Genomic DNA, 14200 nt, shown 5'->3' on the forward strand with positions numbered 1-14200 from the left:
TTCAAAGAAAATGAAGATAAAACAGGATTTTTAGGAGAGTTTAGAATAGAAATAAATGTGGGCTTCCATATAAATAGCTTTATAAGTTGGTCTTTTTTCCTTTTGTCTAGATTTTTAGATACATTGAAGTTATCCACAAAAGACAGCCTCATTCTGAAGATAACCCACGCAGCCAGTGGGCTGCAGGACTGCTTCTGCTCCATTGTTCAGGCCGCAGCCCACAGGGATGTTCGGGCTGCTGTCACTCGGATGAGTTTTTATCTCCTGAATGACAAATTGTCTCTAAAGGGTGGCATTGGCCCATGTGGGGTTGCCTTGAAGTCCTTGGCTTGGCACACTGTGCTAAACAGGTCAGTGTAAGCTTAATGTTTCTGGTTTCAAAGACCTGGATTGAATTGTATTTGGGTTCTTCACCAAACCTTTGAAGATAAAGAGAATGTATTTTACAGTTGCTATCATGAGAAAAATGCTTTTTATAGAAAGAAAAAATCCAGGATTTGTATTACCTATAATAAATAATGATAACAGAAGAGAAAAATTTTAACTTAGGTAATGTATTTTATAAGGAATTATTAATAAACCTATAACAATTTTATTTATTTTCCTAGCTTAGAAAATCTTATCCCACAAAAGTAAGTACTTAGGACAAGACAGATAAAACACACTGAATGTTTATCCTGTCCATATTTATAAATGAGTCTCGATGTCAGTGGATTAATAGATTGATACACCTGCCAAAGGCTGTTTTTGTTTTGTATTGTTCTCAAGTCAATTATCTCATTTCTCTTCTTATTCTGCATTTCCTGAAATTGGTGCTGTATAGCTTTGGTGGTAGTTACTAGAAAGACTGTAGTTTGAAATGTAGCATATTTGACTGGTAGCAGATGGCTGCATTTCAAAGAAGACTGATGAGTAGCAACTGTTAGCAGTTTTCCATTTTAGTCTTCACATGGTTTTAGTGTAAAATGTATAACTTTCTTAATAAAGTGTGCAGTTGTCAAAAATGCTAGGTTAAATGAGTTTTCAAAAAGTGAATGCCTTTACTAGTTTTGCTTTAATAATTAGAATATCTAATTAGGCTTTTTCTATCATGTGCTGGAACCACCTAGTACTACCTTGTGAGAGAGCTGATAGCTGAATGTTCAGGGTCTTTGAAAATTGATTGTCAAACACAGCTACTTTTAAAAATTATCTTTACCCCTCACACATCAGATAGAGCACCAATCTCTAGGGAATATAAAGAACTCAAAAAGCTAAGCACAAAAAAACCAAGTAACCCAATCAATAAATGAGCCAAGGACCTGGAGAGATACTTCTCAGAAGATGATATACAGTCAGTCAACAAATATATGAAAAGAATGTTCATCATCACTAGCAATTAGAGAAATGCAAATCAAAATCACTCTTAAGATTTAATCTCAATCCAGAATGGCAGCTATTATGAAGACAAACAACAATAAGTGTTGTTGAGGATGTGGGGGAAAAGCTACACTCATACATTGCTGGTGGGACTGCAAATTGGTGCAGCCAATATGGAAAGCAGTATGGAGAATCCTTGGAAAAATGGGAATGGAACCACCATTTGACCCAGCTACCCCTCTCGTTGGTCTTTACCTAAAGGACTTAAAAACAGCATACTACAGGGACACAGCCACATCAATGTTTATAGCAGCACAATTCACAATAGGTAAACTGTGGAGCCAACATAGATGCCCTTCAACAGATGAATGGATTTTAAAAATGTGGCATATATACACAATGGAATATACTCAGCAATAAAAGAGAATAAAATCATGGCATTTGCAGGTCAGTGGATGGGGTTAGAGAAGATAATGCTAAGTGAAGTTAGCCAATCCCCAAAAAACAAATGCTGAATGTTTTCTTTGGTATAAGGAGGCTGATTCATAGTGGGTTAGGGACAGGGAGCATGGGAGGAATAGACAAACTCCAGATAAGGCAGAGAAGTTGGAGGGGAAGGAGGGGCATGGGGTTATAAATGATGGTGGAATGTGAGGATTATTATTATCCAAAGTACAGGTATGAAGACACGAATTGGTGTGAATATACTTTGTATACAACCAGAGATATGAAAAATTGTGCTCTATAGGTGTAATAAGAATTGTAATGCATTCTGCTATCATATATAAATAAAAAATAATAAAATAAAAATTATATAAGCCTAAATTTAAAAAAACATAAAGGTATTAAATATGGGAAAGTCATCACTTTCTACAACATTTTACTCTTTATCTGTGCTCTTGAGGTTGTTCGTATCTACTATATCTGTTGTATGAAAATACTATAAAATTCCATGTTACTTTGCCTTACACTTCGGTTAGTTGTGCAAGATCTATCAGCACATTCTTGCTGGCCAAGGCAAGCATAAAATCTGCAGGTTCAACATATTTGATATGTTCCTGTTTGTCAAAAGAAAAATTTATGGTAAAAGCCAATGATATTTTTAAAATCAATGACCCTAAACTTTTTTTGTGAATTCAAACTGTAAAATTAGTATGCAACATCATATTGAAGCAAAACTCTCAAAGTGGGGATCAATGGAAGCCCCTAGGGCAGTTCAGATTGGTCAGTAGCAATAACTCTATGTGAACATCACATTAGATTTTTCCCAGGTCTAACCTAAGAGGAGAGTACAGAGTGTGTTTATGTTACAGAGTGTGTCTGTGTTGTGTACAATTGGCCCTCTGTATATACAGGTCTATACTCATGGAGTCAACCAATAGCAGATGGAAAATTCTTTTTTTTAATATATATATATTTTTTATTGGTTGTTCAAAACATTACAAAGCTCATGGTATATCATCTTTCATACATTTGACTCAATTGGGTTATGAACTCCCATTTTTACCCCAAATACAAATTGCAGAATCACATCGGTTACACACTCACATTTTTACATAATGCCATATTAGTGACTGTTGTATTCTGCTACCTTTCCTAACCCCTACTATCCCCCCTCCCCTCCCCACCCATCATCCCTCTCTACCTCATCTGCTGTTGTTCAATTCTCTCCCTTGTTTCCCCCCCTTTCCCCTCACATCCTCTTCTATGTAATTTTGTGTAACATTGAGGGTCTCCTACCATTTCCATATGCTTTCCCTTCTCTCTCCCTTTCTCTCCCCCCACTCATCTTTGTTTAATGTTAATCTTCTTCTCATGCTCTTCCTCCCTGTTCTGTTCTTAGTTGCTCTCTTTATATCAAAGAAGACATTTGGCATTTGTTTTTTAAGGATTGGCTAGCTTCGCTTAGCATAATCTGCTCTAATGCCATCCATTTCCCTGCAAATTCTATGATTTTGTCATTCTTTATTGCTGCATAGTACTCCATTGTGTATAGATGCCACATTTTTTTATCCGCAGATGGAAAATTCTAAAAAAAGTGTTTGTATTGAACAAAATCAGATTTTTTTCTTATTATTCTCTAATACAGTGTAATAAAACTGTATAAATAGTGTTTGATTCATATTTGGTATTAAAATTAATCAAGAGGTAATTTAATGTATACTGGAGAATGTTCCTAGGGTTATGCAAATTCTGTCCCACTTTATACAAAGGTTGGAGAGCCTGTAGATTTTGATATCTGCAGGGAGTTCTGGAATAAATGTCCCTCATGGATGCTGAGGGACAACTATATTTTTTCTTTTTCATTTTTCTTATAGGTTCATGTTTATTCACTGTAATATTGACACTGCTGCCTAATTTATAAAATAAACTCATGGATTTCTGCTACAGTGTTTTAGTAAGAAATGTAACAAAAATATATATCACAGATTTTTACCTTTTTATGAAAAATTAGAAAAATTTTACTTACAAAAATATGTGTATAGAAGGAACTTTGGGAACTCATATAGTTTTGCATTTATTCAGCTGAAGGAACATCACTTTTTTGACCAGTTAGCTAAGATGAGCCAACACTATAGAGGAAAAAAAATGTGTGGAGAGAAAATTTCCTGTAAGGCACAACTGTATAAATTACTGAGATCATTTTTTACAAGCTTAGATTACATTTTTTTTCTACTATATATAATGATTTCAAAATAGCTTTCTAGACAAAATAATGTACAGGAGCATGGTTGTGTTTGTTTGTATAAGTGGTGTGTGTTTGTATTTATTTATTTATTTTGGTACCAGGGATTGAACCAAGGCATGCTCAAACACTGAGCCACATCCCTTGCGCTTTTTATTTTATTTTGAAACAGGGTCTTACTAAATTGCTTAGGGCCCCATTAAATTGCTGAGGCTGGGTTTGAACTTGTGATCCTCCTTCCTCAGTCTCCCAAGTTGCTGGGTGGTGTTTGCCCACCGCACCTGGCTCAGTAAATATACTTTGAAGTTAATTTTAAAAACGTATATATCCAAAAACGTATATATCCAAATGAATGTACCCCAAAAGGAGTCCTTACAGGAGTGAATACATATTAGAAAAATTCTGACTTTGCCCAGATATTTTTGAAATTGTCCTCTAAGGTCATTTAAGCAACAGATGTAAAGAAGTCTTATATTTTGAAGTCAAAATTAAGAAATAGATGATAGACTCAGCTCACTAGAATTTATAGTTAGAAATTTATCCTCGTTCAGCCAGTTTCTGTTAATTTTGCATGTTTAATGTCTCTACCTCTTTCCTATTAAAAGTTCTTTTGCTACTGTTTTTGCTGAAGCTTTTACCAATTTCTGTGAAACAGGGAGTCTTATCCCTATTTCACTCATTGTGTAGTTTTCTGAATGATCCTTCTAGAATACAGGTCATGTCTGGCCTCTACTCCATGGCATGCTATATGGAGTTCAGACCCACTAGCATGACTTAGAAGGTCTTTTTTCATCTGGCACTTGCCTACCTTTTCAGCTGCATTTCTCAACTCTGATAATATTTTATGAACTACATATATCCAAGTTTTCTGAAAGCATGTGAAGTTCTAGGGCATATACTACTGTTTTATGACTTCTTGCCTTTGTGCAGTTAACTCCATGGCTGTCTCATGAATATCTACTCATCTTTGAGCTTCAAGTCAAGATTCTTTTCCTTTGCAATGTGCAATTGTCATAGAATTGTAATTACCATAGTAATTATCTTGTGGCTGGCCTGCATTTCTTCTATAGTTGTTAAAGTTGTTTGAGTATTTGTCTTCTCTGCTTAGGTAGGTACCTGGTATTATTACATTCCTCTATCCTCACATATGGCTCAAGGCATAGTATACAGTTGGCTCCTAAAAATGTAAGTTAGATGAGTCTGAGAGCTCTCAGAGCCCCTTTAGTCTAGCCATGTACTTGAAGAATTCCCTTCCGTATGTTCCTGTCAAGTGGCTATGCACCCTTGGTGTGAATACCTCCTTTGAAGGATGGTCATTTTTTTTGAACTATAATTATTACCATGTTCTTCCTACTTTTGAACTGCTACCTAGTAATTTCTACCCATTAATTTGTTCATTATACTCACATGGAGTAAATGCTATCTATATTCACATGTGATAACTCCAATTATTCCTACTCATAACTACAATTTCTTCTTTGTTTTTCCTCCTCACAGATTCTAAATTCTTTCAGTACTTGCAGACTTTTTGCTTGTTCATACTGTTTTAGAAATCTCTCTGTATCCAGACATGATGTCTTTTGGAAGTTTGTGGTGTGGGATGGAATGGAGGGGAAGAAGGAGCTATTGCTTCTTTTTCTTAGTTATTTCCATCATTCAGAAGTCTTTATTGATGACCCATCAGTTGCCAGACCCTTGTAGGAAATTGAGCAGTGAGGGAAGTTGGTTAAGAAATGGGTACAGTCCCTGCTGTTCTGGAACTTGCAGTGAAGGCAGCTAAACACGACCTCGCTTCTAAGGGTGGAGCAGTTTAGGGGCCAGGGTGTAAGCTAGGCCTCAACAGATAAGTGGGATGGAAGCAGCAGAGGTGCCACACAAGGTCATAAGGCCTCAAGCCAGGAACCGAAGCAGGTAGACAAGAGGTCGAGGCATGTGGGAGCTGGCATAAAATGAGGCTGCAGAGGTGACAGTGTAAGATTACTATGGATGTCACAGAAGACCTTTTTAAAAATTTTTATGATTATTACATTTTATCTTGTTAGATCCTTTCTTTTGCTCTATCTTTTTGAAATATTTTATCTCAGTTTTTATAATCTGACACATCTTTTGAGCTGAATGTCATTTTGGGGAGGTGAGATTTTAAATAAAAAAATGAAAGGATAATATGACAAACACCTGGGGTGGGGTTTGTGGCTCAGTAGTAGAGCACTGGCCTAGCACATGTGAGGCACTGGGTTTGATCCTTAGCACCACATTAAAAAAAAAAAATAAAGAAAAAAAGAAAAAGAAAGAAAAAAAGTAATAAAAATATTGTGTCCACTTACAACTAAAATATAAATATTTTAAAAATATGACAAACACCCTGTTACTAACAAATATAGCCTAATGTGAGTGTTGGAGTGTTTATATTAGCATTTATGTTCTAATACTTGGTTGTTCTATGACCATGGAAAAACTACATAACCATATCTTTGCCTGAGTTTTCTCATTTTTAAAATGGAGCTGTGAATTTAATGAAGATTGATAGATTACTGTGAAGTTCTTAGAACAGAGTCTGGCGCAAGGTCAGTGTGCAGTAAGTGCTGGATATTATAATTAGTATTATCATTACTTTTATCAATGTTTTGATGTAGTTACATTAGATTTTTTAAAAAATAAAACATTACAGATAAAATTGAATCTTATTATTCTCAATTTTCTTTAAAACAAATCCAATTTTTTTGTTGACTCTCTTGTAGCAGATTTTTTTTTTTTAAAAGAATCTCAGGAAGTTGGTATGTATCCTTAATGACATCTTTACAAGACTTTTAGCTCCTCACTTTACTACCCTGTTCTTCCTAATTATTGAAAATTAAGTCTGAAACACTACTCATCTGTGAAACATGACACTTCCAGAATGAAAAAGCAACATTCGTAGCACACTTAGAGGAAGTGTTTTCCTCTGTGGCATTCCTTTGGTTCCTTTTCTAATTGAGTATTTTCTTTTGAGCTAATTCTTCCAGTTTTTTCCGTTTCTTGGGCACATGTTTCTCTAACCAGCTGCATTATTGAAGGCAGTTGCCCTGAGTCCTTCCTTCTGCATTTTCATAATCTAGGTTAGTGTCTCATAAGGTAGCCTGCTCGTGTGAAGTGTGTTGGGTGCGTACGTGTCTGATGAACAGTGGCAGCATGCGTATCTTAAAGAGCTAAAACTATTATTACTGTGTTTGTTATTATAGGTTTCTACAAGTGCTTCCTGCTTGTACTGAAGATGAGAAACTGCTAATAGATATCATACATTTTTTAAATAAGTTAATGAAAGAACAAAGAAAAAATCCATCAGTAGAATTTCTAAACTGGATTCTAGAATTACTTCTTAGACATGTAAGTATTGTGAAAGAATTTGGATATTGGGTTTCAGAAGTGATGCTTTTATAGAAAAGGATAATCTTTACGTGGCCTTTGCTTAGTAAAGTAGTTCTCATCTTGGAACAAATGACGTGTAGCAACATGGCCTTCCTGATATGACCGGGTTTACTAGATTTAATTCTGTAGAGCATCTGGGACCTTCAGTCTTCGTGTTTTAATGAAATTTGTTCTATATGTGAGCTTTCTGCTGAAACTGTATTTTTAAGTGGGATTGCAGGGTGGGGGTGGGATTTAAATAGGTATGTGAAGAGGTAAATAGCAAAGCCAGAAGGAAAGCAGGAGGGATATAGTGATTGTGAAGCTGGAAAGAAGGAAGAAACTGCTCAGGCTTTAATCTAATGTCACTGAAGTATCTGCCCTGCCAGCCCCCATTTCTCTCAGGGTTTTGCTCTGTTACTAAGTTCTGAGACTTAGTCAGAACCCATTGAGCTCACTCACTGTCTGTTGTTGGTCCCTGTCTGTCCATCTATGCATCTATTTGAGAATACCTTATCTATCTAATTAACTTACCAGAAATAACCCTTTTCAAAAATAATCAAGAAAAAAATACAAAGAATTAGAAAATAAGGCCTAAACTGATTTAGAAAGTTACAGATCTTATAAGACAAATAGGCTCCATTGTATGTTAATATCTTTGCTTTAAAAAGATGATTCTCTGTAAAAATATTAAGTATTACATATTGAAAGTCAGAAATGCTAACCCTTAGTGATTGTGTGTGTATACAGCTTATTAGATGTTTATTATCATTTCCCTTATTGTAGACTGGTGGAACTGGGGGCTGTTTTGTTCATATTGCATACCAGCATCTGCCATAGTGCCTTACACATAGTAGACTCCCAGTAAACATCTGTTACCTTAGTAATAAACATAGGACATTAAGGAAGATATGCAGGAAACATATAACCTTAATTTTATAACTTGTTCACATATAATAAAATGGATATTATTTAATATGTTCAAGTTTACACATCAAATATATTTATAGACGAAACTGAAGTTATAATTCTGTGTCATAGGAGACGTGTGTGTGTGTGATTTGGTTTCTGTAGTTTGGTAAAGAGATAAATTGCTTAGAGTAAGATGAAAATTTTTTTCATATTTGGGACTTGTGTGTTTCCTTTTCTGTGAAATGTCTTTTGTTATGTCCTTGAGGGTTCTGCCCTATAATTGGAATGTTTCTTTCTCCTCTTATCATAAATTAAGGAGATTAATGCTTTAATAAGTGAATTCCAGGAGCTTTTTTTCCTTGCTTGTCACTTATCTTCTGATTATGCTTTTGGTCTTTGGACTTCATTATCTTGCTTCCATCACATCTACTGCTTTCATATCCTTGTTTCATTGTATTGATATAATAGTTACATTATATTCCATGACCTTAATTTCACATTTAGTCATAGTCCTACCGGTGTGTGTATCAGATCTGAACACTTCTCATGGCTGACCATGCCAGGCTCTGACCTGCCACCCACCCCTGGGTAAACTGGGTCTTCAGGCTTCCACGTGTTCTACCTATGCTTTCCAAGATGGCGAGTCACATCATGTCACTCCTCTATTCAAATTCTCTCTGTGCTTCCTCTCTCATTCAGATAAAGCTCTGAAATACTAACTGTGGCCCAAGGTTTGGGCTTGATACCGAGCATCTTTCTGACCTCTTCTGCCACCTCACTTCACACATTCTGTTCCAGGCACCATTTTTTCAGGCACTCACACTGCCTGAGCACTCTTGGATTTTCTTTTCTCTTTTGATGTCTGTATGGTAAACATCCAAACTTAATTCAGTGTTCTATTCACATGTTGATCAGAGAAGTCTTCTCTGATGATGGCATCTAATGTAGCACCCTCCGTGCCTGTCTCCCTGACTTTTCTGCTGTATTTTTCTTTATTGTACCTGTCACTCCCACCTATGTCTGTTCTTTTGAAAAAAAGCCAGGGCTCTTTTTCCATTTTTTAATCAGGTTGCTTATTTTCCTGCTGATGAATTGTTTGAATTCCTTATATATTTTGGATATTAACTCCTCGTCAGTTATGAGGTTTGCAGATTCTTTATTCCATTCCATAGATTGACATTTCACTCTGTTATGTCTTTTGTTGCACCAGAGCTTTTAAGTTTGATTTAATCCCGTTTTTCCATGTTTGTTTTTGTTGCTTGTACTTTTGAGGTTATATTCTAAAAAGCTATTGCCTGACTAAAATCAATTGAAGTTTTTTTTAGTAGTTTTATAGTTTTCAGGTGTTATGTTTAAGATTTTAATCCATTTGAGTTAATTCATGTGTACCATGTAAAATAAAGGTGCAATTTTATTCTTCTGTACATGAATATTCACTTATTAAAGAGACTGTCCTTTCTCCATTGTGTGTTGATGACACCTTTGTCAAAAATCAATTAAATGCAAATATATAGATTTATTTTAGGGCTGTTTATTCTTTTTCATTGGTTAGTATATCTGATTTTGTACTAGTAGCATGCTATTTTGATTACTGTAGCTTTGTAGTGTATTTTGAATTTAGATCATGTGATTTTGTAGATTGCCCCTTTGAGCATCTTTTGTGGATTTTGTGAATTTTAGGATCGTTTTTTTCTATTTTGATAGAGTTGTATTGAATCTGTAGACTACTTTGGATAGTATAGATATTTTAACAACATTAATTCCCAAGCATTTTATTAATTTTTGTAGTTTTTTTATAAATGGGATTTTTATCTTGATTTCTTTGTTTATTACCACGTAGAGACACTACTTATTTTTGTATGTTGATTTTTTTATTCTACAAATTTACTGAATTTATTAGTTCTAAAGTCTTTGGTGGAGGCCTCAGTGTTTTCTATATATGGGATGAAATTCTTTGTAAACAAAGATGATTAGGCTCCTTCCTTTTCAGTTTGGATGCCTTTCATTTCATTCTCTTGCCTACATGCTCTTGCTGGGGCTTCCAGTTCTGTGTTGAATAGAAATGGTAAGAGGTGGATTTTCTATCTTATTCCTGATATTAGAGGAAAAACTTTCATGTTTTCATTGTTGAGGATGATGATACCTGTGGGTTTTTTGTATGTGGCCTTGATTGTATTGAGGTACAGCATCCTTTAACTAATTTAGGTCAATTTTTTTTTAATAAAAGGGAGTGGAATTTTGTCATGCTTTTTCTGCATCTATCGTGATGGTCATATGACTTTGTGTTTTATTCTGTTAATGGTGCTTTATTACATTTTCATATTTGTGTGTGTTGAATCATCCTTACATCCTTGGGATGATTTCCACTTGATCATGATGGATCATCCTTTTAATGTGCTATTGAATTTGTTCAACAAATTAATATTAGTTAATATTTTGTTGAGGATTTTTTATATCTGTATTCGTCAAGAATTTTCTGTAATTTTCTTTTATTGTCTTTTTCTTGCTTTGGTATCAGGGTAATTTTGGCCTTATAAAATGAGTTTGGAAGTATTCCCTCTTCTTTTTTCTTTATTTTTTTGGAAGAACTTGAAAAGGCTTGGTGTTCTTTCTTTACAGGTTTAGTAGAATTTTGCAATGAAGCCAAGTCTTGGGCTTTTCTTTGATGAGAGACTTTTTATTACGGATTTCATGCCCTATGTAGTTTGAGTCTATTTTTAGATTTTTCTATTTATTCATGATTCAGTCTTGGTAGATTGTGTCTATCCATTTCTTTTAGGTCATCCAATTTTTTGGTTATACATTTCTATTTCTATTTTGTCAGTTGTAGTGTCTGCTCTTCCATTTCTCATTTTATTTGAATGTTCTGTCTTCATCTAGGTTATCTTTTCAAGAAACTTAGTTCTGTTGATCTTTTCTATTGTTTTTCTAGTCTATTTCATTTTTTTCTTTTACTGTCATTTATTATTTTCTACCTTTTTGTTTTTTATTTATTTTATTTTTTAAAGTTATTGTTATTTTTTTTTTTGTTAGAACATCTTAGTAAAATAAAATTCCGGTTTATTGTTAGATAACATTGTTTCACACATACATCAAGCAGGCCAAAAAAATAAATAGCAACTTCATAAACAGCAACTTCATAGATGGAAAGAAAGGAAGAAAAAAGAAACCTTTTTAATTTTAACTGTCTCATACAAAACAACTACTTATAATACAGCTAAAGTATTTAATGCCAAAAAAGTTACTGGAATGCTCAGAATAAAGTTATTTTGTTGTTGTTGCTTTTGCTTTTTTTTAGTTATTTCCCTTCTTTGAGATCATAATGAACATGGCCACACCACAGGTAAAGTCAAAGTAGGACAGAGGATACTCCAAAGGCTGGTTGGTTACCTGAGATCATTAAAAATGGCTGACCCCTGACGATATGTACAAAAATTTAAAATGTAAATAAAAAGTACCAACATCACCCTCTTAAAAGTACTTTTAATTAAAAAAAAGTTTTGGTTCTTTCTTTCCTTTCCTCTTGCAAATTCACATTGATTTTGGTCGAGTGGAGACTATATGTCATCCTAGGATGGCACTGGCTGTGTCCTCTCTGCAGAGGTGACCACATTTAGATTCACAGATGGGAAGTGGAGAGCAATAGGTCACATCAGCCTCTTATTTGTAGTTTAACTTTTCCTTTTTTGCCATCTGGTCGTCCTATCCATCTTCCAGTTCTTTGTGTCAACATCACCATCCCTGTCATCTGCAGCTACCCATTTGCTGTAGCTGCCTCAGCCATCACCATCCTCTCCTCTCCCTCCAGCTCATCCACAGCCTCCTGCTCCCCATTTTCCTCATTAGCATTACCACTAGCAGGTGGCTCTTCCATTCTCTGCCTCCTCCACAACTTCCTCCTCCTCTGCTAAGTGCTTGGTGGTGGTCTGGGAGCTGGTGTCCACGCGGCCTCTGCTTGGTGGGCCCACGCATGATGCGACATGGCCGGTTGAAGAGTGTGGGGTCTGGGACGATAGAGCTGCCAGAGCTGGGAAGGTGTTCCTAGCAGGAGCTGAACCCAGGAGCTGCAGGAACCATGCAAACGTGGCTTTTCAGAGCAGCAGGTCTACCTTTTTAAAATTGGGAGCTTTATTCTTATTTTTTTTTTGTTTCTCCAGGTATAACATAAGGATGTTTATTCTAGATGATCTTTTTCATGTAAAGGTGTTTATTGATGTAAACTTGCCTCTTAGATTTGCTTTTGTATATCCCATAAGTTTTGGGTTATTTCGGATCCATTTTTCTTGTCTCTTGATATTTTAAATTATTTCTTTTTCTTTCTTTTTTTTTTTTTTTAATTGACACACTGGTTGTTTAGAGCACGTTGCTTAATTTCCATGTAATTTGAGAATTTCCCTAAGTTCCTCTTTGTATTGACTTATAGTTTTATGCCATTGTGATGGAAAAGATATTTGCTATGGTTTCAGTCTTGTTAAATTTGCTAATACTTTTAAAACCAAACATTTAAATGATTTGAATTTTATGGTATGAATTTTTTTTGTAGTTATTAAAGTAAAATGAAATTCTTGCAAGATACCAGTTGATTTTAAAAGAGAATTTTTGGTACAATTAAATTTGTTTGCATGGCTTTATATGGTGTCTAGCCTTTCTTTAGAAAATTTCTATTTTTTCTTGTCATTTATTGTTAGTAATGGTATAAATAATAATAATATTTTTAAGGGTGAGCCAAACAGACTTAAGTAACCATCTACAAACAGGAGGGCTTACTTTCTAAATATCTTGACCAAGATTAAATTAGAAAGTGTTGTGTAATTGCAGATGGGTTAGGATAAAGAAAACTTGAAAATAAAAAATTAAGTTCCTTTTAAAGTTTTTTTTTGTGTGAAATCGATACAATAAATAAGGAAAATATTATGTAAGAAAGTCAATAAAATAGAATATTCAAAGAAATTGTTTTGAATGTACAGATATGTGAAATGATATGTAAAAAGCTATGATTGCAAAAACTAACAAAAGTATGCAGATATGAATGCCCTTTCTTTCAAAAAAAATGTTAATAGAAAGCAAAAAGAAAAATCAACTACCTTCCTGAGGGAAGATTTAGGAACTCTTGTGAAAATTTTATTTATGTGTTTTATCACAGTATTTATTTATTAAAAACATGCTGTAATTCTTGGACACCTTAGGAAGTTATTGCCCCACTATTCTATATCTTAACTTAATGGTATTTTGTTAACATAAAAAAAAAAGCTAGAAGTGGTGAATTGAATATCATTCCTACCTGAATGAGTTTTTTGATGGAAATTCATAAAAGTGGTATATTATTTTTCTTTTTTTGTTGAGGCTGTTCAGAAATATGTAATATACATCTTTCTTGGCTGACTCTCATGTGACAAACTCGTGTGCAGAGTTCCTTGAGGGAATTGCAGATCCTTTTGGCATAGGTTGCTGATGGATGTAAACTTGGATATGATGAGTGGTAACAGAGTGTGAATAAAGAAATGAGCTGTCATTACAGAAATTGTTTCCTTTTGGAGGTCAGCAGTGACAAAATGATGGCTTAAGTGGTTGATTTAAAATCAGGATTGAATACTAATGTCTAAAGACAAAAACACCTGGTATGATTAAACACTTGAGATCAATAGACAGCAGCAGAGACGTCTGTTCTGCTCCATGTACTTGAGGAATGGTAACTAATCCCAATTTTAAAATGATGTTGCTGAGGTTCACTGAATCTTAATAACACGGAAATTGAAGATGAAAAAAGGGGAGAACTCTTAGCAGATTATATGCAGAAAGTTGTTAATCTTAGATATTTGCCTACTGTGTAAGTATATTAATCAGTAGCTTCTACTTAAT

General features: G+C 34.6%; 1 protein-coding gene across 1 annotated transcript in view; it reads left to right on the forward strand.

The window, feature by feature from the left end:
* The window catches only part of Rttn (rotatin), a 168854-nt gene that overhangs the window by 63514 nt on the left and 91140 nt on the right, over positions 1-14200 (forward strand). The window contains exons 25-26 of the mRNA XM_026388674.2: positions 111-350; positions 7264-7408. Coding sequence (XP_026244459.2) covers positions 111-350; positions 7264-7408 — 385 coding nt within the window. The remainder of the gene's footprint in view (positions 1-110; positions 351-7263; positions 7409-14200) is intronic.

The sequence above is a fragment of the Urocitellus parryii genome, chromosome 13, assembly GCF_045843805.1.
Source record: "Urocitellus parryii isolate mUroPar1 chromosome 13, mUroPar1.hap1, whole genome shotgun sequence".
NCBI lineage: Eukaryota > Metazoa > Chordata > Mammalia > Rodentia > Sciuridae > Urocitellus > Urocitellus parryii.